A 26,175-nucleotide genomic window follows, 5' to 3' on the forward strand; every position below is an offset into this window, starting at 1 on the left:
AACTACACCCGTGCTTAATTTAGTATACAACGGACTATGAATATGCAAATGAGCTTCGTCTCCACTCACTCATACAGGCTTGTCTACAAGTCGATGTATCAGAATGGGTAATGCATTTTATGTATCGCTCTCTACAACCTCGGACACACAACAGTAATTAATATGATTAGCTTTTGGCTTGACTATCAGCATCCTTACAAAAGCTTTGAACATCGGTGAAAGTCGGTGGAAAAAGGCATATAGTTCATCATAACATCGTAATATACATCATACATGATTATTTTTATCTGAACAAAAAAATTATACCAAGATAGCTAGCTTCTCGAGACTCCACTGCTTCGCAGCAGTTAATAATATGCTAAAGCCCGCCCATACCTTGATGTGATTGGTTACAAGGTAATTTGTGACACAAGAAACTTTGAACCGTGTTTTTGACACTACAGTTTTAATGAGAAAATACTCAGCAATGGTGAGTAAATGACTTATGAATTTGCACATGGTTTGTCTTAAAGCATATTAAAAACACTACATATACATGAAATGAAAGATATATTTTTCATTTCTTTAGATAATTCAACTTGTTTTTTAAGACAAAAATAATCTGGACAGCCCATCCTGACTCAATGCCAACACACTTTCCACTGCGACATTTATCACACTCTTCATTGCCACATGACTTTATTGACCTTGTATTTTGTGCATTTATACATGGCATAACAATGGTACCACGTAATCTTATTACACAACTATGCAAATCTGAAAAGTTCCCTGAACCTTGTGCCACTTCTTAATACAATACCGTTTTAAAAGGCAGTCCACCAAACAGGTCCTTCATACTACAATTTTATTTGTTGCTAGTTACAATGTAACTAGACTTTAGCTACAGCATGGCAGCTTCTAGCAGTGCTTGTCAGCAGTTTCCATTAAATATTATTTTCTGTTCATGGCACTAAAAGTTCCTTCTTTCCCTGTGTTGATCACTTGTTGGTAAGTGTTTGCTAATTTCAGCAGCAAAAGTATTTATAACCACAGGCTATCGTTCTGAACACTGATCGTCATGGATATACTTTCGAGGCAGTCCAGTCAAAGTTCACAAAGTTCACGCTACGGTTCAGAGGCCAAACCAGCAGCAAACTCCACCAAAGTACGTGTAGGTCTTCCAGACATTCCTTTTCTCAGGTATGGGACTTCATCCTTATTGCTCATGACCCCGGCAATGTCGAGATGAGCCCAATGATCGGCTGTCACAAACTCTCTCAGAAAGGCTGCAGCGGTGCAGGCGCCACCTGAACTGTGAGGTCACAGACCAGTTCAGTGTCATGGCAACCAAAAACAAGCACGGTAAACACTACAGATCACAGATAACAAATACAGTGCTAATCATAAGCTTGTGGTCGGGTAAGATTTTATAATGTTTTTGAAAGAAGTCTCTTATGCCTACCAAGGGTGCATTCATTTGATAAAAAATAGTTATTTTGTGAAATATTGTTACAATTTTAATGTATAAATGTATTTTAAATTAATTTAATTTATTCCTGTGATGACACAGCTGAATTTTCAGCATCATTAATCCAGTCTTCAATGTAACATGATCCTTCAGAAATCATTCTAATATGCTGATTTGCTGCTCAAGAAAATATTTTATGTTAATATAACAGTTGAAAATGGTTGTGGTACATATTTTTGTGGAACCCATGATTTTCAGGACTTCTTTTGATCAATTTAATGTATCCTTGCTGAATAAAACTATTAATTTCTTAATAACGCATGTAATAACGAAAATAATTTAATGGGTAAATGTAATGTAGACATTTTCCTATTGAAACAGGAAGTTGGGTCGGGACATATCGAAGAGGGTCGTCATATGTGTGACCCTGGACCACAAAACCAGTCATAAGTCGCACGGGTATATTTGTGGCAATGGCCAACAAAACATTGTATGGGTCAAAATTATCGATTTTTCTAATGGCCAAAAATCATTAGGATATTAAGCAAAGATCATGATCCATGAAGATATTTTGTATAAGATATCTAGAAGATAAATTTCCTACCTTAAATATATCAAAAACTTATTTTTGTGAGTGGATGCAGCAAAATCGCCAACAGATATGGACAACTTTAAAGGCGATTTTCTCAATATTTTATTTATTTTGCACCCTCAGATTCCAGATTTTCAAATAGTTGTATCTCGACCAAGTATTGTCCTATCCTAACATACCATACATCAATGGAAAGCTTATTTATTCAGCTCAATTTGATCTAAATTTAATTACCCATAAGACTGGTTTTGTGGTCCAGGGTCACAAATGGTCTGATAAGAATTTCTCGACCATTATAAATGAATTATATGCGCTATAAAGGATGTATGTGTAATATGAATACAATATGGACATGCTTTATTTACCATGTTGGTAAACATTTGGATGTTTGGACTTTTTTTTTTAAATATCCAAAACCTTCTAGTTCACATTGCACCCCAGTAAAACCATGATCTGCTACTTGCTATCGCTAGTCGATGGCTGGTGGAATTAGAGTGAGGGAACATATGAAAAAGACTGAAACCGTGTGAATGAGCATTAATGAGTGTGCATGAGTGCATATGTACCGGCTGTATTTTCCAACGTTATTCAGATCTGCCAGGGCACTGTCTGTTACTTGTCTAGTGTAGTGCTGAAACAGTGGCATCCTCCACACCCTGTCACCAGTAACAATGCTTGCCTGGGAGGACACACAGATCACATTATAATATGAACACATCTGCTCACCCAAAGCCTTACAAACTGAAAGAAGTTATGGCAGTGATTATTGAAGTGTTATTCAAATCATTTTAACAATCACATTCGAGTGACGCCGCTCATTACCTTATGCAGCCGCTCCCACAGCCAATCAGAGTTGGTAAAGGCTCCTGTAGCAGCAGAACCTAAGGCCACATCCATAGCACCTGCCAGATGAACAAAGACAGAGAAATCCTTAATACGATAACATGTGTACTTAAAAACGCACAAATGTGAATACAGTGTGCATGTCTGTACCTGTAAGTGTAGCCGCATTGATGATTGCTCTGGGCTTGAAACTATGAGCATAACACAGAGCATCAGCCAAAATCAGTCTGCCCTCTGCATCGGTGTTGTCAACCTACCAAAGAAATACATTTCTTGCTCAGCATTTCTTCGGGCATTTGAGCAGAAACACCATCTAATGTAGGCCCGTAAGGCTATTTGTTAAAAAAAAAAAATTAATAGGCTATTTATTACAGATAGTTTAACAGAAATGCTCTTTGATGGTATTTCATTTTATAAAGGTTAATAAACAAAAAAAAACTTTTTAAAACTATTTAATATAAACCTTTGTTTTCTACATAATAAGTGTCCACTACTTAAAAATAAAATCTTAACGACCCCCAAATGGTTTTTAAAGAAACAAAATTTTATTCAGCAAGGATGCATTAAATTGGACAAAAGTGACCGTAAACACTTGACTTACATTGTTACAAATATATTTAAAAAAATAAATAATAATAAATAAATAGCATTAGCTTTTCATTAAAATATACATCATACAAACTCTGTTTTCAACATCGATAATAATAATTTAAAAAAAAAATGTTTCTTGAGCACCAAATCAGCATATTAGATCGATTTCTGAAGGATCATTTCAAATTCTACTTCAAAAATTTTGCTGTGAGTAGAGAATACCTGAATGGTTTTGCCATTTTTGGCACGGACAACATCACCAGGTTTGTTTGCTTTTCCACTAGGCATGTTCTCACAGAGTGGTGCCAAACCTGAAACAGGGAAGGTGAGATTTGTTTGTGTGTGAACAGTTACGAAAAAGCAGATGCTAAAGCACAGTGTCTCGTGCAGTGGACAGACCGATGATATTGATCGGGAGATTCAGAGCGGCTACGGTCACAATAGCAGAACACACAGTGGCTGCTCCACCCATATCTGCTCTCATGGCATCCATGCCTGACGAGGGCTTCAGAGAGATTCCACCACTGGAAATGTATGGACACATAAATTGTGCGGGTGTTTAGACAGATGCTACTGATGTTTTCAGGTTCTGTCCAGGTGCAGTTACCTGTCAAAGGTGATTCCTTTTCCCACCAGCACAAGAGGAGGCTGTGCAGAGTCTGAAGTGCCTTTGTAATGCAGCTCGAGAAAGATGGGGGGCTCCTCTGAGCCTTTAGACACACTGAGAAAAGCCCCCATTTGCTCACTCTCAATCCATGACTGAGGCCTTAAAGAGTGAGAGAGAAATATACACAGAAAAGTGATGTGTTGAGTCGTCATTAATGAACAGGGTGATTGACTTTAAAGTGTGACTGTAACTATTGTGCTTTTTTATATTTACAACTTTCTTAAGCGTGTCATGTTGCTGTTTGAGTATGAAAAATTGAAAAATGAAAAAATGAAAAAACTGCAAAGTTACATAGCACAAACTCCACTCCAAAGGGAGTTATTCTCTATATCAGTAAGCACTGTTTCTGAACTCCCTAAAATGCCTCAATTGTAGTCTTGAGTTTTCTTCCGGGAACATACACATCACAATGTCCCTCATTTAAATAATTCCTGCCCGGGGCATAATCAAAATAAAAAGGATGAAGCCTCATTGAGTTGCATTAGTAGTGTGTTGAAACTCGTATTTATTGTAAAGGGCGTGACATTTCTGAAACACGCTTGAAGCAACCTCACTCCCATCCGGGTCATGGCACAAATGTAACCGGTCCTACTCAACCGGTCCTGCTCAGAGCGGGATTCAAACGGCGTTCTCTGGCGTGGGAGGTGGGCACGCTAACAAGGGCGCTAAAGACTGCAGCTGCTAGCGTCAGTCGCTAGCAGGCCTCTTGAGGCAAGGGGAGTGAGGTTTACACACACAGCTCTTACTGGCCTATGACAGTTACACAGAGTTCCAATGAACATTCACAAACAGCTTTGCAAAGTTGTGTGTAAGGTGTTTTTGAACATTGATGCATGAAAACATATCCAAGTACACCCCAAAAATAAAAAATACTTTGTAAAAGGGCAAAATAGGTACCCTTAAATGAACTTTGACATCTACCTCTTGTAGACAGTGACTTTATGAGCAAAAGGTAACAGTTTCTGCTCTATAGTGTTTGCGAACACTGTGGGAGTGATGTGATTGGCTGGAGCTTCCATCAGCTGTCTGGCTAGGTTCTGCCCGTTCCCATACAGAACACCTTTCTTCCATGCTGAATCCACACTGCTAAGGAACAAGACAGAAATGAACTTACAAGAAAGAAGATAAAGTTTCAGATTTCTTAGTATGAGTGTAAGGTGCACTCTGTGTGAGGCCTTATTACAAATCATGCAATAAATTTCCCAAGAAATCAAATAAATGAATCTGTTTGGTATACCTCCCATGTGGTTGGGTCGTGACACGGACCTTCTTCTTGCTCTTCAGCTCATCATACTCAAAAAGCCCGAGCACAGCGCCCTCTGCAGCTGACTGTCCATCTCCACAAGTGTCCACCTCGACGTGAGCTACCTCCAGATCCTGAAGCTGCCTGCAGCCCACTGTACAAACACAGGCAGACATAGAGCTGGTAAGTCCCGCCCATCCGTAAAACCCCAAGTGGACCTCTAGGTTGAAAAATCGTCAATGCAAGTGAATGTGAGAAAATAATTATTTTCTGGTCCCGTTTGAATTGTGCCATGAATGTGAACATATGTTGTCTGTGAATTTTTTATATAATTTTTCATGTTACGAGTTTTACAGTATATTGTATGATTCTTTGGCTAGCATTTGTGGAAAAGACATAACGAGAAAGACTACATGTCGCCTATGTGACGTCACCCCATAACACATTTTCCCTCCACTTGTCAAATCACGGTGCTAATGCTGCGATAATCTATGGGGACAGATCGAGATGCCTGTGTGTTTTGTACCCAAATGTCACCATTCAAACCAAATGGGCTGTTCTTTCTTCAGATTCCCGTCTGACGCAGCGAAGAGTTGTAGTCCACAAAGTGCTCTCACACAAAGTCCAACCGTATCAAACTTCTACCCGCTAAATTGTAGCATTCTTCACACGAAAAATTATTTTAAAAATTAACAGACAACATATGTTCACATTCATGGCAAAATTCAAACGGGACCAGAAAATAATAATTTTCTCACATTCACTTGCATTGACGATTTTTCAACCTAGAGGTCCAGTGGGGTTAGCGGAAGGGGCAGGACTTACCAGCTCTATATTAGGAACATTTTAAATAGTGCATTAAAAACCATGTTCTCACTTTACAACACATGTTGTGAAGATCTGAACACAAAAAAAATGCGGTGATCACAATATTAAGAAATTATAATTTTGTAACAAACTTAGGACCATTTAAATATATGCATTGTGATTTTTTTCATGACAATTAACCACTATATCCAAACATTTTACAATTGATTGCTTCTTGTAATTCCGATTTCCTAAAGTATTAAAGGCAGTACAACAAATAATATCGTGATGTACGTACCATTTAATTGTAAAATACGTATTTATACATTCGATTTCAGTAACTAAAAATAAGCTGTTTATTTTTGCAAAAATTGAGAGCAAAATAAGCAATCTTCAAAACTCATTCATTCAGCCAAAATTATTATTTTTCTTGTTATTTTGGGAGTACTGAGACCATTCACCCAAACACATCAATGGCACTTACCTGACACAGCTGCACGAATGCTTTCCTTACAGTTGTCCCAGTTTTCGTTTCCACACACACCTGTGCCGCTTTTACCCAGGCCAACTACAACTACACTAGGGAAGTCCTTTAAAGAAAAAGACTTTGTAAGAATTGACTGATATATAAATCTTGACATTACGCATCTGAAAAGGCAGCCAAAAACATATAGAAGTGAGTTCACACCTGATGTAAACCGTAGAAAATCCGACTCTTCCCTTTCTTCAGAGGAGGTCCAGATCTAGAGCAGAGAGGGGGAAATGAGTGGGCATGTGAAATAATAGATCGTGCAGAAAAGCGAATGGACGGTCCAGTAGGAATGCAAAGATCAAATGAGTGACTTACATCGACAGCATTTCTGACAGTTTTCCTGAGACGGTCCTGTCAAATGCCGCTGCAGCCTCCGTGAAATGGACCCCGTCATTGTCTAACTGTTTCTCATACACGCCTAGAACTAAACCCTGAATAAACCCATTCACACACAACAATAAAAACAAAACAAATCGCTTTTTAGTGACCTCCATACACAAAGAGACATTTAGCTGACAAGCCAAGTTATGAAACTTACTTTTCTTGTGCTGGAAGTGATATTAGAGTCCGAAAACAGTCTGCAGTTGTGTTTTCGGATTGCAGTAAGCAACACCCTTCTGAATGGTATCAACATCGTCTCTAAATGGATAAAAACTGACTCACAACCGTGATTAAAGAGGTAACGTTAATTCTTAGAAAGCTTTACACGTGACATTGGAAGGTTCAGAATCGCGCATAGTCGCAGCTGCTAATGACGTCAACAAAAGACGACGCTTTATTACAAAAATATAAGTCCTAAGATGTACTTCATTATAAATGTACTAATTCTTTTGGCAAAATTTCACATTTATAAGTGTAAATGCACCGCTAAAAAAATCTAATTTTGTATTTTTTCTCCATGAAGTTGTACTTTATATTAATCTGATTTCTGACTCCAACAACAAAAAGGCAGTTAAAACTGTCAACATCCTCTTTCTCTTTGCAATAGCCCATAAGCTTCCCCTGGCAATATTGTATTGTACACTATTTATGTGATATAATTTTGTATGTTGTTAAGTACGTTTTGATTAGTCACCTTACTTTTTTTGCAAAAAAAAAAAAAAAAAAAAAAAAAAATATATATATATATATATATATATATATATATATATATATATATATATATATATATATATATATATATATATATATATATATATATATATATTATTAGTCCTATTGGCCCTAAAGCGACTGCACTATCTATGGAAGCTTGTTGTCGCCACTAAATATAAAATAAATAAATAAAACGTTTACATTAAGTTAGTTTACATCTCGCAAATCAGACTCTCTTTTTTTTCAGAACTATGAGATATAAACTCGCAATTCTGAGAATTCTTTTTTCCCTCAGAATTGCGAGATATAAACTCCAAATTGAGGGGGAAAAAATGCAGAATTGTAAGTTAAAAAGTCGGGGTTGTTGGGAAACAGATGTCAATAATAGGGAGACATAATCAATAATACATTATCAAAGAGCACAGTTAAAATGTAAAAAAAATAAAAATAAATCAGTGACACTGAAAGGCAAAAACAATAATTAGATCTTATCAAAAATTGCATTTTATTCCACTTTATTGAACCTTTTAAATATAGGTAATGACAAAGACACTGCTGACAAAAGGTATCAAAGGTACCACTGAAATAAAATAATGCAAACAGTCCATATAAAGGATAAGTATTTGCACTAGTATTTAGCTTTGCAAAGCCCCTGTACTACTTGCACATTATTTTGCAAGTGAACTAAAGAGGCCCGTGTGCGCTTATGGCGTACGCTACTGCGCATGTCTTTGACTGCGCGCAGGCCTGGCTTTAAATGTTTTCATTCTGTTCGCAACCGATATCGCTCTCTTGTCGCCGCCAATCGAAGGTAAAAGAAAAAGAAAAGAGGTAGCTACAAAGTCTAAACTCAGACTGTATATAGCGTTTCGAGCTCGAACTTAACTTGCACTTTGAAAGTGTGCTGATTTTGCGGTGATCAGGACTCAGGAGGAGCTTCCGTTCCGCCTCGCGTGCCATTAGGCCCGCTGACCCACATTCGCGAGACCGCTTGAGGAAGTGCGCGTATGAAATTCAGCATTGTATTTTCACACTACATTATTATTAAACCGTGATTATTCATCGCAGCGATGCATTGTGATGCCGGGACCGAAGGAGCGTAGATCTGACCAGGCACCTGTGTGGATGTGCGAGTGTATTTTTTCGGTAGGTAATTACCAAATATACTTATGTTGTTGATAAAGGCGATAGTTCCGTGGTGCATACACTGTTGTGCAGGAAAACCCAGACATAGTATAAGATTTCTTTTTCTTTTTTTTTTAAGTCTTAAAAAGTAGCACTATGTCTTAAAGTGTATATATCACTGTTATTATACATTGACGTGCCATTTTATTTTTCAACATGCACTCATGGTTTCGTTTGGATGTTTTCTCACAACGTCAGTGTCCTTGTTATGAAGGTTTGAGTGTTGTAAATGAATGATTGGCATGTTTACAGTAACTGCTTTTGCTGTTGCAATTTACATGTAATTATTGGGTTGAACTGGAATGATGAGCAGAATGTCAGAGGGTTGAGATGCATGACTGCATGCTTTAAATGCACTTCATTAGAGGCTTTTAAATTATGTAATAAACGGTGACTTTTGAATTAGCAAGTGAAAATGTACAAACAAGTAGGATTATATCCTCTCTGACATGTATTTATGTTGAGGAAGCAGTCATGTGACCTCCAGTGCCATGTCCATCAATTAACTTTTCACCTCTGAGTGACCAAACAGATTCACAGAAAGAAACAGTAGGCTATTAAACTAAACTGTTCATTTGTCATTCAGTTATCTTCTGTTTTGTGTGTCTGCTGCAGACTTTCACATTGGCAGGCCCCTTTCTTCAATGTCTTCCCAATGCGTCAGGGTGTTTTTAATCCCAGACTGATCCATGAGACGGCGTTATCATGAGTTCCAGAGACAGGTAAAGCAGAAACAGTATTCACTTACGTACACTGCCTTTCAAAAGTTTGGACTTTTGAAAGACCTTTGAAAGAAGTCTCTACTCACCAAGGCTGTATTTATGTGCTCCGCACAGTGAAAACAGTAATACAAACCCAAACTTTTGAACAGTAGCATACTTCTTCAAAAATAATTTTGACTCTTTAATATTGTACAACAGAAAATATGTTTGAAATTTTTATTTGTATAAATTGATGTATGCATATGTTGACATCCTGCTTATTAAAATGTAGTAATTTAACAAGTATTATTCACACTTGAATTTTCAGTGTCTCACATTCTGCGTTTATATTTTAAAGAAAGTACAGTATGTGTGGCTTGATTTTAATTTGTATTCTTGAGTCCGTCCTCAAATTAAGTCTATTTTTAGTCTATTCTCTCTATTTTATAAAATAGACATCTGTGGAGTACAGTGGTGTTCTGAAATTATTTTATAGTATATTTACATTAAATATGTAATGTTCTATCTATCTATCTATCTATCTATCTAGTTTTAAGCATTTTCCACATCTATTCCAAAATAATATCTAAAAGCACTAACAATTTAAATAATGTTTTATTTGTGAACAAATGTTCTTTTTAATAGTAAACTTGTTTTTGGATTATCAGTCATCAAGCTCGGTAAACACCGGTTACAGACACGAAAATGTACCTTTAATTCCACCAAGCTGATTGCTCACAAAAAAAAAAAACCCCACAGTCAACATGTTTTCAGGCCATTTCAATTTTGAAAGCGGTGATATCTGAGTGGCTGAGTTGTTTACTTTTTAACTAGTCTTCATGCAGACCGATTTGTGAACACGCACATAAACAAGAGGTTGTTTTTATCACGAGAACCAATCATATACAATCATATCACGATGGAGGCATTGTCAAAACTCACTAGGCTCAGGGGAGGCACGAGAGACACGGACTCCTGCTGTAACTTAACCTGCTTTGTGTTTTTATTTTTGTAATATGGATTATTTTCTCATCCAATTTAAGGACGCATTGTCTCCCTTGCCTCCTTGGAGGAAACATTCCTGATAGACATGTAATTGATTTACAAAAAAATAATAATTGTTTTCTATCAGACAGAATAAATGTGTTTATTTTCCCTGTTTTAGGGATGATGGTAGTGTTTTTGATGGGCTGATGGATGATGATGAGAAAGATAAGGCGAAACGGTGAGTTTAATTGCAGATTTTGTTCTTCTGTCTTATAACATGAAATATTATCATAATAGAAATGGGTATAAACATCATGTACATCAAATAGTTGTCATGTTGATGGATTACTACTAAGCACTACTAAGTTGTTAACAACCACTTGCTTAACCAACACAAAATAGGTGTCGTTTTAAAGCTTAGAAGCGTGGCTTTACAGTGAATATAGGGAATATGACCTTCACTAAACAAGTGCTTTTATTTTCACAGTGAAAAAATAATCTGTTAAATCATAGTAGCCTACATAACAGATAGACTTGTCATATATCTTTGAAAAGGTCCCAACTAGCAGAATACAAGAAGCATATTTGTTTCAGTTAGAGGCCAAACTATACCAAGTATTTGTATAAAAAATCGCCACCGACACACGTGTAAACTCATGATGATTTTGCGCCATGTTTTGGTTTGTAACTTAGTGAAATATTAGTAATCCATAGTAGATTGCATATCTTTATAGAAGGGTTTCGAACGAGACCGGACACAACATAAGACAATGCGTAGATCACGGAGTGAAATGACTTGTTTTTTTGCTAAAGCTATAGGACTTCCAGGATCTGACCAGGATCTCATTACTTGTTACTTATTCTATGTACTTTTATTGTGGTGTTACTTAAGTAAATAGGTCTTATGTTCAGTAAAATCACTTGTTTGGAGGGTTTTGGGACCTTTGGTTAATTATGCTTAGAAATAAATGGCTAGCCTGCTTAATCCATTGCATGGCTTGAAGACATTAATACGTTTAGAATAGTAACTACGGTGTGCTCCCTTCATTCTTCCTCGTGTGTCTGCTGCACGTTTTTCAAAAGCACGCACTCTAATGACGACTTTGCTTAATCGATTGTCGATTAATTATCATCCCTAGTCTGAAGTGAATAATTTTTTACTGGGTTGGGATCTTAACCATTTTGCAGCCTTGTCTTATTATTTGTTGCTTTATTATCTTTTTTTATATCTCTACTGTCACAGAGTTTCGAGAAATAAGTCAGAGAAGAAAAGGCGAGACCAGTTCAATGTCCTCATTAAAGAACTTGGCACCATGTTGCCTGGAATCACACGCAAGATGGACAAATCAACAATATTGCAGAAAAGCATAGACTACCTGTGCAAGCAAAAAGGTGAGGCAAAAAAATAATAATTCAAGTTCTAGACAGAACAACAGGGGGATTTGTTGTATGCAGTGCTGTGGAATAATTACAGGTCTGCGTTATTGTTTTGCCATGCGCACTACAGATGTGTGTGTGATTGGGTAAAGTGTTCAACTGCTGCAAAAAACAACAACTAGGAAATAGACAAATGCATAATGTCATGTGATTTACATGTGGAATGCTTTAATCATCACATTTCATAATTAATTTATCTCAGCTATAATTGTAATCTTCATTAATAATCATGCAATTCTACTACCATACTATTCATGCATTTTCTGAATAATGTGTGTTGTGAGCTTTATGCAAATGTTCTGTACAGTATGCATGGAATACTTGGTGACCTACCAAAATGCCAAAAGGGTGCAGTATAAAACAGATCATACTGCACAGAATCCCATAATGCTGTATGCTTAACCTTCCATTCTAGATTCACAGTTATATCACCACTGATTTTTAACAGCTTCCACACTTAAGTTAAATATCCTTTTTCATTTTTGTGATAGCTGGACTTTACTCGTGAATAAAATATGCAGTGTAACGAGGTCCTGTGACAACAAAGCTGCATACTACTGTAGTGTTTTCTGCACCACTGCTCAATCTACTGTGCAAAAACAAAGGATTATATTCAATGCAAATTTGACAAAAAGGCATACTGTAGGGAAGCGCTGTACTTTTTATTATTATTATTTAGTACATATTTAGTTCACTAAAGCTATTTTGCTATACTAGTATTCCACTCAGAACTGTAATAACAAACACTACCTTTAAAAATGTTGGGGTCAATGAATGTTTTTTTTTTTTTTTTAGAAATTAATACTTTTATTCAGCAAGGGTGCATTAAATTGATCAATTTAATGCATTTAATACATTTATAATTTTACAAAAGATTTTTATTTAAAATATGCTGTTCTTTTGAAACAAAGCATCCTGAAAGAAACTGTGTTTCCACAAAAACTGTTTTCAACATAATTTTTCTTAAGCAGCAAATCAGCATATTAGAATGATTTCTGAAGGATTGTGTAACTGAAATATTGAGTAATGGCTGCTGAAAATGTATCTTTGCCATCACATCTTTGCCATTGTAATAATATTTAGCTATATTACTGTTTTACTGTATTTTTCAGTGATAAAATGCAACCTTGGTGAGAAGAAATCTCATTAAAAAACATTAAAAAAAATATTTCAGACCCAAATCTTTTTAAAGGTTGCGTAGTCTCTAATCAACTTAGATGTACAGATCCCTAGGAAAACTAGTTACAAGGAAGTGTTTGTGTTCACATACAGAAAATGCTGCACAATCTGAGTCGAGTGAGATCAAGCAGGATTGGAAACCCCCATTTCTTAGCAATGAGGAGTTTACACAGCTGATGCTAGAGGTGAGACCCCGCTTTGGGCAAAATGTGTGTGTTTGTGTTTCTCTTTTGTTTCATCCTGTTGTGAAAGATGGTTCCACTAATAGAATATGAGTGCATCCTCATTGATGTTTAATGTTTATAATTTTTCATACGTCACTTCTAGATTAAATTTGTACTTTAGGATTGGAGCTGTCTTAAATAGTGGTTTTTTTTTTTTTTTTTTTTTTTTTTAAGGCGCTGGATGGATTTTTCCTTGTGATGCTGACAGACGGCAACATAATTTACGTCTCGGAAAGCGTAACCTCTCTGCTTGAGCATCTGCCTGTAAGTGAGAGAGTATGTGTGTGTTTAGTTGTGTTAAGTCTATTTAAATATTGTTCTGGAATTGTTAGATTTTTGTATCAGTCATATATAATCGTATTTGTTTCAGTCGGACCTGGTGGATCAGAACCTTTTGAACTTTCTTCCAATGGGGGAGCATGACGAAGTGTATAAAGCGCTGGCCTCACACCCAGACATTGAGAAACTCAACTCTGAGTACCACAAGTGTGAGTGTCCGACCTCAATCACTTCCAGATATCTGTTCTGCTGTGGTATTTTATCAAAAAAAACTGTGCAAATGTTTGCTGCCTCTACCTATTTTCACTGTAACTCAGTGATCTCAATTTAGATTGTCATGCACCTAAAGTGTTTTTTGGTTTGTTTGTTTTTCTTAGCCAAGAACCAGATGGAGTTTTGTTGTCACATCCTCAGAGGATCTGTGGATCCCACGAAACCGCCTGTATATGAATATGTCAAGTTTATTGGCAACTTTAAGTCACTTGCCAACAGTGAGTGTTTGTTTTTCCTCTTGATTTAGACTCACTGAATACGAAACCATATGTTAACTGCATTCATTACTGCCCTCAACACATGTTTGTACTGACAATTTCCCTTAACACAAATCTCCACTTTATTCCTCTTCTATTCTTCTTTATTCTCAGTGCCTAATGCAACCCGGAATGGCCTTGAGGGGGTTTTGCAGCGTTCTTTGCAGCCGGCCTTCGATGATCCAGTCTGTTTTATTGCTACTGTGAGGCTCGCCAAACCCCAATTCATCAAAGTAAGCAGATAATCAATCAGAAAATCCAGAGAAAAAGTAGATCTGAAAGCAGATAACCATAGTCATTCATCATAATAAGGTATTACTTAATATTAGTATATTAACACACTAATATTGACACAATTGATTGTGTACAGGAGATGTGCATGGTGGAGGAGCCCTATGAGGAATTCACATCTCGACACAGTCTGGAGTGGAAATTCCTCCTATTAGATCACAGGTTTTCACACTTACTCACAATATCACTTTCTCCTTGTTTGTAAGTCATTGTCCAGTTTTTTTCTTCAATGAGGTCTGTGTGTGTCCTTGTGTTACAGAGCACCACCTATCATTGGCTATATGCCGTTTGAGGTGTTGGGAACGTCAGGCTATGACTACTATCATGTAGACGACCTGCATTCGCTAGCCAAATGCCATGAGCATTGTGAGTATAGCATGCACAAAAATACATTTGAGACTTTCATTAGGTACCGGATTCTTCATGTCTTTCTCTTTATTTGTCTGCTTGCAGTAATGCAGTTTGGAAAAGGGAAATCGTGCTATTATCGCTTTTTAACTAAAGGGCAGCAATGGATTTGGCTCCAGACTAACTACTACATCACTTATCACCAGTGGAATTCACGACCAGAGTTCATTGTGTGCACGCACACTGTTGTGAGGTACGCAAAGGCACATAAATGTCTACACCATCCAACTAGATACCCACATACCCCTTTTCCACCAGAATTGTTTGCGTTCTGGAGCCAGAGCCTGTTCTCAGCCAGGCAAACCTCAGCCTGTTTTAAGCCAGCCATGTGTTTCACAGACTTGAGGAGCGGACGGTGACGTAATGCAGATATGTGTTGTTCACCTGACTATAACCAGTCTAAAATCAAACACTGTGCATTAAGGTGTTTATGCAGGCATTTTGGCACTTCTGTTTTGCTGTTCACAGTACCGGGAGTGATTCTAGCATACCGGCAGCTCGCATAAACTCCCGGTACTCTTGTGTCCTTTTTGGTGATATATTGAAACTGAAACCATTGAGTCAATCGCACTCTCGCATGTACAGTTTTATATATTTAGATAAAAAGAGCAATGTTGTGCAATATTATTACACTGCTCAATGAGACTGCCATAGACAGCGACAGCATTTCTCCGCTGCTCAGCTAAGATCAGCAAGTTTTTGGGGCTGGAGTTGAACCTCTTTTCTTTTTGTACACTCTTTTCTGCAGTTCTGCTCTTATTTTCAGTTCTTTTTGTCTATAGTTATGCCGAGGTGCGAGCGGAGCGGAGAAGAGAGATGGGTATAGAGGAGTCTCCCCCTGAGCTGACTGGAGACAAGGTGAGATGCTCTCTGAAATAGTCCACTAATGTGGTATAATGGACATGCTGTTAAATGGCTTATCTTAGGCAGATTGTGATTAAGTATTTTCCACAACATTAGTGAAAATGGCCAGGTCATTAATCATTTTGAGGTTATCGCATTGGCGGTTAACTGTGGCTGCTTCTTGAATGATTAACATTCATGTGCGTCTCACTTGCAATAAATTATATAATAAAAATAAATCTTTATTATATACCCTATTTTTCAAAAGTTTAATTAAATTGAAGTATTATTAATTTATTTTTCAGCAAGCATGCATTAAATTGATCAAAAGTGAAGTCAGTTATTTGTTCTTTTGAACATTGTATTCATCAAAGCAGCACAAATGTTGTGCATTGTTGATAATAAAAGTTTCTTGAGCATCAAATCAGCATATTAGGATGATTTCTGGGAGATCATGTGACTGAAGACTGGAATAATGGCTGCTGAAAATTCAGCCTGGTCATCACAGGAGTATTTTTTGTAGCATTTTGAACAAAGTATATACAAACAAACAAACAAAAAAGTCATTTTAAATTAATATTTCACGGTATTACTGTTTTATCTGTATTTTGATCAAATGAATGCCATCTGGGTGAGCATAAGAGACTTTCAAACAAATAAATATATAAGTATTTATATTTTAGTCTAAATTTTCCCCTCTCTCTCTCTCTCTCTCTCTCTCTCTCTCTCTCTCTCTCTTTCTCTCTTTCTCTCTTTCTCTCTTTCTCTCTTTCTCTCTTTCTCTCTTTCTCTCTTTCTCTCTTTCTCTCTCTCTCTCTCTCTCTCTCTCTCTCTCTCTCTCTCTCTCTCTCTCTCAGATTTCCGGCTGTGAATCGCAGTTGAACACCTCCAGTCTGAAGGAGGTGCTGGAGCGTTTCAGTAACAGCCGCACACCCTCCACCTCCTCAAGGAGCTCCCGCAAGTCCTCACACACTGCAGTCTCTGACAACACCTGCACCTGTAAGCATTAAAACTAAGGCTTGGCATTAACTTTTTTTGCTCACTAGCCACTGTGTCTAGTGGTTTTCCAAAATTATTAGCCATTTGGCATTTTCATTGGCCACAACTTTGTAGTTGGGAAATTACATTTTATATGATTAAAGTTGACTGTGGCTCTACAGATCCCCCTTATCAAAGAATCCCATAGACTTACATTGGCTGTGATACTAATGCTGTCCTATTGAGGGGGGCACAGGATAAGAAATCTTTGTCCACTCTTTTGCTCTCTTGTTTCCATCAGTTAAAATTATAAATAAATGCGTACTCCAAGCGCTCCACAAAGTAATGTTTGTTTATAGCCTACTCAATATTGATCTGGTGAATTTAAACAGATTTAATTTAAACACGTTTAAACAGTTTATTATACACCTAAGTAATCACTGTTCTAAACTAATGCGCTGCTACTTTGTAGCACACACACACACACACACAAACATACAGACAGTAGCTTGCACGTCATGTACAGATCATACTCGCACAGAAACTTATTGTCAATGCTGTCCTGTGATTTACAGTATCAATAAAATAGATGAGAAACAAAAGCTATAGCATTTCTTTCTGTTTCTGAAGTAATGAAAACCCACAGCTTCACTGTTAGTAGAGAAAAGCTGCGCAGACAGGTAGGATTGATTCACACGCAGTCGCTCTCTCACTAATGCATTCAATTAAATGTAATCTCACTGTGCTACTTTAACTGAATCTGATTTAGGACAAGCAGAAATCTATAAGAAATATAACAAACCATAGACATTTATCTGATGAAAATTAGCTGTTATGTCAGAGCAATATCGCTCTGACATATGCCGCAGCTGTGCTTCAGGTGATGCGAGTTCGAGTCCTGGTTCAAGGTTCAGGCTTCTCAAGCCCACATCAAAGTTTGTTCACAAATTTTAGCCTCTAGTTATTTCAGATGCCTTTTGAGAAGACTACAATTGAAATGTATTTAAAATTCAACCCGTTAAAGTGGCCAGTGGGCGTGACTGTTACACGTCACTGCTGAAATCCACCCGCGTTTGGTGTTAAGTCAGTCAAGCCCTGATTAAAACCAAAAGTGTGCTGTTCTATTGGGTTTTCCTGATTTTGTGCCGGTTGGAAAGCGCTCATATCTGTTTGATTTCCTCAGCAACTCCCTCCAAGTTACAGACTGATGTGAGCACTCCACCCCAGCCCGCAGTTGATATGACACCCCAACGTCGTTCCTCTTTCAGCACACAGGTGAGACTTGCCTCTTCATCAGCATCAAAGTATTTAGTTATCTTACAAAACACTTCTAACTTAACCTTAATTACTCACCAGCTATGAGCATATCTTATTTGTTTTGACAGTCCATGAGTTCTCAGAACACCAATCAAACTGGATCTTCGGTCCAAATCAGCCAACATCAACCACAACAACCTCAACCACAGCAGCAGGTTCAACCTAATGCCCTGGTGAGAATAGTTTTTTGTTCAGCAGTTTCAGCTTAATGCCCTGGTGAGAATTTTAGAAAGAGATCAGATAAGCCACAATTAAACCCTTTGACACTTACGTACAATCACACCTGTGAGATTAGAACTGCTAAATTCAGATGTGTTTTCGCACTTTTTGGACGTGCTCAGCATTTGTCACATATCACAATTATTCAGTGTTTTCAACCACATAATGTTTATTTTAGGTTTCAGACATTTAAATGCACATAATTTCTTGCAAAAAATCAATTTAAAGTTTGTGAAATACACACTCATGTCTATTAAAACGGCAATAATAATCCTTTCAATTATAATTTGATGGCTTGATTTATTCATATCAGATATATATGTATATATAACTATATACATTTTTTTTTTTGAAAAATCATTTTCAAAAAATGTCTAAAGACACATCTTTTTTTGTCAGTACCTGACCAATTAATACTAGCAATTACCTTTCCTATTCTATACTGGTTTTTTCTTATAAAAAAAAAAAAAAAAAAAGACTTGTTACAGCACTTGTATACTGTTGACCTCTTGTTGGTCTGATTGCTTCCATTGTTCTCCTCCTAAATGATTAAATGTAATGTAACTATAAAGTTTACTCTATTGTTTTCCCTCTTCACCAGCAACTTAATTTCATGTATTTCGGGAGAAGTGGATGAATTTACGTGATGTAAAACTAACAGATCCTATTCTCTGAATTGCGGCGCAATCTAACATTGCGGCGCCCACCACGGATTATAAATCAACTAACATGATCATCGTAACGTTTTTTTTTTTTTTAAACGACAAAACACATTCACATATTTGAGAATCGGAATATCAGATAGTTCATGATATAGTTAACAAGTTAAGTTATATACAAGTGAATATTTTGAATAAAAAAGGAAAAACGAAATTAAAGCAATACATTTGTCACACAGCGCTATTGTGGCTGGCGGTGTGTCACGTGACAAGCATGATGCATCGTCATGGAAAGAATAAGGTGATGCGTTCTAAAATAACAGTCGCCTTAAACTCATGGTGGGGGCTCAGCTAGAATATATTTTTTCTTAATTTTCTTTCTTTTTTCATTGACACCATAATGTTTATCTTTCTGTGCTTTCTGAATGTAGTTCTCTGCGCAGTTGAATGCGATGCAGCACCTAAAGGATCAACTGGAGCAGAGGACACGCATGATAGAGGCCAACATTCAGAAACAGCAGGAGGAACTGAGACAGATTCATGAGCAGCTGCAGAGAGTGCAGGGTCCGGGCACTCAGGTACACACGCATAATTGTGTGGATGTTCGTATTGATCGTATTGTTGTCATGGTAACAGAAGCATGTGATTCAAATGGTGTCTTTCAGATGATATTGCAGCAGTCGGGTGGTGGACTCAGCGTACAGTTGCCTCAAGTTGGAGGGGCACAGACTAACATTTTAGGGGTTGGGGCACAGACTGGGGTCATAGCTATACAGGGGCAAAATGTGACGAGTACAGCACACAGTGGGACTGTTCCACAGCAACAAGCACTTCCACAGCAACAGGCTCCTCGTTCCCTTCAGCAGAATCTACAGGGCTCTTCTGTTACACAGGTGAGTTTGTCTTTTTTTGGTTAGTGGTGTAAATGTTTGCTCTGGCAATGATTTGAAGATGATTCTTTATTAAAAGATTCAATGGATGATGATAATCTGAATTTTGGTCACAATTCAATGTTTCAGATTCGGTCAATTCATATTTTTAAATATATATTATATATGTACACTACCATTTAAAAGTTTAGGGTCTGTAATATTGTTTTGTGTGTATTTTTGAAGTAAGTCACTTATGCTCACCAATGCTGCATTTATTTAATTAAATTCGTAATGTTGTGAAATATTATTACAATTTAAAAGAACTGTTTTCTGTTTCAATCTGTCACATGATCCTTCAGAAATCGAGCTAATATGATGATTTAATGCTCAAGAAACATCTTATCAATGTTAAAAATAGTTCTGCTGCTTAATATTAGGATTCTTTTTTTTTCTTTCTTTTTTTTTTTACTGTCACTTTTGATCAAATTAATGCATCTTTGATAAAACAAAACAAATCTTACTGACCCCCAACTTTTGGTTTTATTTCAGTTAGCCTAATAGCTGGTTTGATTTGCATTGAGAGATGATCTTATGGAAAGTACTCCATGCCAATCTCTAGGTGTGGTGAAGGCTATGTGATGAATGATGTGGGGCTATTTTAATTCCAAAGGCCAAGGGAACTTTATCAGGATGCATAGTATCCTGGATCCATGAAGTAACTGGCCTTTAAAAATAAAAATCTGCCTGCCTCTATGGGAATTTAACATAGGGGTGTCCAAACTTATGCACCATGTATTTTAAGGAAGAACATTTATTTATTTACGATACATTATTCATTCACAAAGAAAATTGGTGTCCTTAAAGGTTGGATTTTTCCTAATTTTTTTAATTAAGGCATTAAGTTCAATTTCCAAAAGATGATTTTTTTATTCCTCTTTTTAGTCAACTTTAGCATGGGTGTCTAAACTTATGCATAGCACTGTATATATATCATGATTAATTATGATTTAACGCAGCTTTATAAATTTAAGGTATATATCGCCAATCACAACTCTGTTGCAATTAGTTATTAAAAAAGATTGATTTACAGTTGTTAACACTCCTACATTGACTGTATAGACAGTATCTTTAGCTGCGTATTACCTAGAAGTTCTTAAAAAGCCCATTAACAATGACATAATGTCTCGTCTTCCACTTCATGTGGTGACATCATCTAAATAGATGACTTAATTTTTCTGTCTCTCATTCTTTTTCTCAGCGTGGTCCTGTATATAATACCATGATGATCAGCCAGCCTGCCAATGCCAATGTTGTGCAGATACCCAGCAATCTGGCTTCAAAAATCAATCAGGGCAATGCAATAAACCGGTACAGTACATGTCTTTTTTTCTCCTCTCTCTTTTACAGGACACTTTATAAAATATATGCTTATCATCATTATTAATAATACAACTAATATTAATGATTTATTTCTTTACCTGACCCTGTCACTCTCAGGTTTCCTTCTGGGCAGCAGTTGGTCACCAAGATTGTGACAGCTCCAATGGCGTGTAATGCTGTCATGGTACCCACAACAATGTTTATGGGTCAGGTGGTGACGGCTTACAGCCCGTTTCCACAGCAACAAGGTCAGACACAGACCATAGCACTGCAGACTCAGTCAGCTGCGCCTGCAGAACAACAGGCTCAATCTACCACATTACAAACAAGTCAACAGCAGGGGGCGACGCAGCAGCCAACAAAACAGCAGCAACCATTTTTACAGGTAACAAAGCATGCACATTTTCATTTTGAATCTTTTCAGAACTTGATTCAGTGATTCAGCATGCATACTAATTTAAAAAAGGAATATTGTTAAATATTATGACAATTTAAAATAACTGTTTTCTATTTTAATATACTTTGAAATGTAATTTATTCCTGTGATCAAAGCTGAATTTTCAGCATCATTACTCCAGTCCTCAGTCTCACATGATCCTTTAGAAATCATCATAATTTGCTGATTTGATGCTCAAAAAACATTCATTATTATTATCAATGTTGAAAACAGTTGTGTACTTTTTTTTTTTTTTTTTGGATTCTTTGATGAATAGAAATTTGAAAGAACAGCATTTATTTAAAGTAGGATCTTTTTTAACATTATAAATGTCTTTACTGTAACTTTTGATAAATTTATTTCATCCTTGATGAATTAAAGTATTGATTTCTTTTTTATTTCTTTCCCCCAAAAAATAAAATGAAAACTCTTACTGACCCCAAACTTTTCAACAGTAGTGTTTAATGTTATAAAAGCTTTTCTATTTCAGATAAATGCTGTCTTTTGAACTTTCAATTCATCAAAGAATCCTGAAATAAAGTAAATAAATAACTGTTTTAAACATTGATAATAATATTAAATGTTTCTTGAGCATCAAATCATCATATTACTGTAAAATGATTTCTGAAGAATCATGTGACTGAAGACTGGTGTAATGATGATGAAAATTCAGCTTTGATCACAGAGTAAAATACACTTTACTATATATTCGCATAGAAAACAGCTGTTTTAAATTGTAATAATATTTCACATTTTGATAGTTTTAATCAAGTAAATGCATCCTTGGTTGGCAGAAGAGACTTTTAAAAACATTTTACCGTTCCAAAACCTTTGACTGGTTGTGTGTGTGTGTGTGTGTGTGTGTGTGTGTGTGTTTTTTTTATATATATAATATATTATAGAGAACCACTGATCTGAACAAGCGGTTCATATAGACCCCTTTTGCGCCTACGTCACGGCGCTAGCTGGAGGCAAAACAAACGGAAAACTGGAGGCGGTTAATACAAACCAGCACAGATTCGGCTACATAATAAGGAGCTTAAATTATTATTTTTATTATTAAAAGTCATCTTGTTGTGTTCTTGGGTGCAAGAATCAATGAAAAATGAGTATGCTGTATCTGGAATTTTTATTTCTAGAAAATATTCATATCATTAAAATTGCACCGTAGTGTCACTCTTTACATTGTCGTCTTGGCGCTGGCTAGGCAGAACTGCGGATTGAACCACACAAGTCTTTACATGACCATTCAGCACATAGTTATATTATTATAGGCATCTAAATATATTTATATGTCCTCAGTTTCTCTTTACCCTCAGTTTCTCTATCGGGTAGGTGTAGAAGTCAGGCCACTCAACCGGAGGTAGCGTTAACATTAATCCTATCAGTTCGTCCATTGACTGAGCGTGTACGGTCATCTGGTTCCGTCCGTTAAAATTAACTTTTGCAAATAACAATCGGCATCCTGGACAATGAGTGACCTTGCACATTAAGACAAAATCGGATTTTCTCCAGTCATTGTTAAAAAACAAGCTAACAAAACTTGCAAACTAACGTTAGTGAAGCGGCCAGAGGGATCTTTCTGCCTCCAGCTAAGCTCCGCCCACACAAATACGTCACCGTGTTTACCAACTGTAAAAGGGTCTATAGAAACCATGTAAAACCACTTCCATCCATTTTTTTGTTTTTGTTGTGAAACATTTCATTCGACTTTAATTTTTAAATAAAAGTGTTTGACGCATATCTAATTTTCTTCTGTGTATTTGTCAGAACACACGCCTTCTCCATGGCAACCAGTCTACACAACTGATCCTGCAGGCTTTCCCTATTCAGCAGCAAGGCACATTTACTCCATCACAGCAGCAGCAGCAGCAACTGAAACCACACACTCAAAAACAGCAGAAAACAACCCCTTCTCACCAGACTGACAGCACTAGTGCCCAGTCTCATTAACATGCATAAACACAACGGCCAATCAGATGGAGGAGCCTGCTCGCATCATCTCTTCTGGATGTTTATTGGTGCTGAACTCATTTGAAAGCTCTATGACAAAACGGCCCTTCCTGGCAGCGTCTGAAATGCTTTTCAGACAAGGAACTCCCTCAACGTGGCAGCTGCGAGGAACACAACACCACCAGATGGACGCTGTGGCAACCATGCAGAATGTCTCACCTGACCTCAACAGGTGGTTGCCAAACTCATTATTTATTTCAACAACAGAAAGTATAGGATTGCTAGCCTTTGCATCGCCAAACAGCAAACCTCGTTCTCAGGCTTTCATTGTAAACAGCCCAAAGAACTGTGTCTATCTGTACAGTCTCTGTACCATACAGTGTAAATACACAACCGTAAAGAAACAAAGCAAGATATTGAATATTTTATATGCTGCATGAAGTGTAAACTTTCATTTGTACTTCCAGTTTTGTTTTTTAAAGTATTACTTTAATTTTAACGTTTTTATATTATGCATATAGTGATGCTTTCTACTTTTAACCCTTCCCTTACAGTAGTCTTTTCACGTATAGTTAGGGTTCATAATAGATTGTCCTTGAGGTTTTTTAGAGGCGCTAGATTTGTTTTAGAATTTTTTGGGGGGGGAATTATTATACCCCATGTCTCTGACATACAAAAAAAAGCCCAGTTTCAGTTTATTTCTAATTATCAAAGACATTTGATGCAGAAGAATCAAATTTGACTGTTTTTAAGTGTCAAATTTTTAGTTTGTTTAAAAAAAAAAAAAAAACTACTTTCAGTTTTTGAATGTTAATTGGCTTTTTAGCTGAGTCATAGTAGTCCACTAAAACGTTTTTGTGCACCTTTTCCCCGTTACATATAGCACTTATTGTGTTTATACACACTAAAATAGTCCATCCTTCTAGTAATTGTGACCTAATGGTTTAGTTTTTGTGTGCATGGATGGTACTTGTATTTTTCAGAGAATAATACGCCATAAATAAGCTTTCAAATCCTCTTTTTCATAAATGTTCTCCCTTATGGCTTTGGGAACTATGCAAGAAGCCACATCCAAGGAAGAGCATTTCTAAATGTGTTATTGAGGACGGTCCGGAATACTGTGGACCCATTCCCTTTTTCAGGAAAATAATTATTATATTGTCCTCTTCCTCGTTTTATTTCCAAAGTTGTAATTTAAACCGAAGCAGGGTTATCGTGCAGCTGTAGAGTCTTAAAGTTAAGTGATCTTCCTTTAAACTGCTTGAATGTTTGTCTGTGTCTGTGTCTGTGTGTGTGTGTGTGAGAGAGAGAGAGAGAGAGAGAGAGAGAGAGAGAGAGAGAGAATTTAAAGTGCAGGCTATTATATCAATAACAGTTTGTGACTCTTCCAGTATCGCTGTGTGGGTTGCTACAGTGTGTATTAACCCCAGCGATGACCAATCAGTTCTTGCGTTGCAGTATCTCAGTATTCTAGATGTTTCCCCATTTTAGCTATATACCTCAGAAATGGATTTATATAAGAAGTATTCAAAGCAATTTTATTTTCATATGGCTAAAGACATTCGTGTTAAACAGTATTGCTGTGTATAGACCGGTAACACTGTTAGACAACTAGTTAGAGCTGAAAGGTATATGGAAACTGAACAGATTGTGATATTGTTGACTTCTGGAATTCCAAAAGTGGAGATACCCCTAAAGTAGATGTCCACTTTCCTCTAATTTGTCCTATTTTCTTTCATAGTTGTGTTGTGCGTTTCATTTTGTTGTGCACTGAAACCCCCCAAGTGTGTTTGTTTGTTACTGTTGGAACCGATGTTTCATTGTGTATACAATCATAAATTACCCCCAAAAAAGCTACTGACAGGTTGAAAAGATAATTGAATAGGACTTTAGATGCCATTCCTGGATATTTCAACCGTCTGTATCCAAATTTAACTTTTATTTTTTACAGTTTGTATTCCTGTATGCAACCAAAAGAATGTGTGCTTCCAGAATATGATGGTTATTGGTTGTAGCCCCAGAAATTTGATTAGTGCTTCTGATTTCTGAGTAGAAAATCAGTGATTGAGTGAATGATAAAATAATAAATCATCAAGGGAGTAAATGTAAAAGTCTTAAGATGTTACCATAACCTTTTTTTATTATTATTTTGTTCATACTGAATTGCTGTGCACCAAAACCATGTTACCAGGTCATATCACCTTCAATGTGACTGAATTTGTTGGAATTGTCCTCTGTTGGTTTACCAAAAAAAAAAAAGAGAATTTTCCCTCCACAATATTAAATCTTGAAATAAAGCAAACAATGTTATTCACATTGTCTATGTAGATTTGCTTTAAGTGACATTTATACTGCAAAATACAGTTCCAAATGGAATTGCCAAAATAATGACCCATTGCAAACAGGTTTTTGTCTGTCATTGGTCAGACAAACGGATAGTCCCACCCCAAACTCGCACCATTGGATTAGCTGCTCCAAAT

The 26,175-nt window shown here is 36.7% G+C and overlaps 2 protein-coding genes across 4 annotated transcripts; one reads left to right on the forward strand and one right to left on the reverse strand.

Annotated features, from left to right (window-relative positions):
* Nucleotides 1–432: 432 nt before the first annotated feature.
* On the reverse strand, nt 433–7,484 carry lap3 (leucine aminopeptidase 3). Of its 2 annotated transcripts, none has more exons than XM_081360975.1 (13): nt 7,261–7,484; nt 7,038–7,153; nt 6,879–6,933; nt 6,675–6,780; nt 5,378–5,537; nt 5,062–5,226; nt 4,081–4,239; nt 3,873–3,997; nt 3,696–3,784; nt 3,033–3,135; nt 2,862–2,941; nt 2,606–2,718; nt 433–1,291 (listed from the first exon to the last, which is right to left on the reverse strand). In XM_081360975.1, the coding sequence occupies exons 1-13, from the start codon at nt 7,354–7,356 to the stop codon at nt 1,105–1,107; spliced, it is 1,554 nt and encodes a 517-aa protein (XP_081217101.1). In that variant the 5' UTR covers nt 7,357–7,484; the 3' UTR covers nt 433–1,104. The 2 variants fall into 2 exon arrangements, with proteins under 2 accessions (XP_081217101.1, XP_081217102.1); XM_081360976.1 differs by having other exon boundaries at nt 5,062–5,223; nt 7,261–7,478.
* A 996-nt stretch (nt 7,485–8,480) lies between these two features.
* Nucleotides 8,481–26,020, forward strand: clockb (clock circadian regulator b). 2 transcript variants are annotated; one of them, XM_081360322.1, is made up of 21 exons: nt 8,481–8,963; nt 9,618–9,724; nt 10,869–10,928; nt 11,934–12,082; nt 13,400–13,491; nt 13,705–13,794; nt 13,901–14,018; nt 14,187–14,300; nt 14,454–14,572; nt 14,710–14,792; nt 14,890–14,996; nt 15,084–15,231; nt 15,821–15,896; nt 16,739–16,880; nt 18,043–18,134; nt 18,245–18,349; nt 19,486–19,632; nt 19,720–19,947; nt 21,185–21,294; nt 21,424–21,691; nt 23,513–26,020. In XM_081360322.1, the coding sequence occupies exons 2-21, from the start codon at nt 9,708–9,710 to the stop codon at nt 23,693–23,695; spliced, it is 2,448 nt and encodes an 815-aa protein (XP_081216448.1). In that variant the 5' UTR covers nt 8,481–8,963; nt 9,618–9,707; the 3' UTR covers nt 23,696–26,020. The 2 variants fall into 2 exon arrangements, with proteins under 2 accessions (XP_081216448.1, XP_081216449.1); XM_081360323.1 differs by having other exon boundaries at nt 19,498–19,632; nt 23,513–26,008.
* The last annotated feature ends 155 nt before the right edge of the window (nt 26,021–26,175 follow it).

The sequence above is a fragment of the Scardinius erythrophthalmus genome (assembly GCF_964197995.2).
Source record: "Scardinius erythrophthalmus genome assembly, chromosome: 3".
Lineage (NCBI taxonomy): Eukaryota > Metazoa > Chordata > Actinopteri > Cypriniformes > Leuciscidae > Scardinius > Scardinius erythrophthalmus.

Excerpts from the sequence above, each read along its gene's own strand:
- lap3 (XM_081360975.1), bottom strand. The coding sequence starts at position 7,356 with ATGTTGATACCATTCAGAAGGGTGTTGCTTACTGCAATCCGAAAACAC. Across the intron at positions 6,934-7,037 it reads CTGTCAGAAATGCTGTCGAT|ATCTGGACCTCCTCTGAAGA; the intron begins GTAAGTCACTCA and ends TCTCTGCTCTAG. Across the intron at positions 4,240-5,061 it reads AAAGTCACTGTCTACAAGAG|GCCTCAGTCATGGATTGAGA; the intron begins GTAGATGTCAAA and ends TCACTCTTTAAG.
- clockb (XM_081360322.1), top strand. Across the intron at positions 19,948-21,184 it reads AGGGCTCTTCTGTTACACAG|CGTGGTCCTGTATATAATAC; the intron begins GTGAGTTTGTCT and ends TCTTTTTCTCAG. Across the intron at positions 21,692-23,512 it reads AGCAGCAACCATTTTTACAG|AACACACGCCTTCTCCATGG; the intron begins GTAACAAAGCAT and ends TGTATTTGTCAG.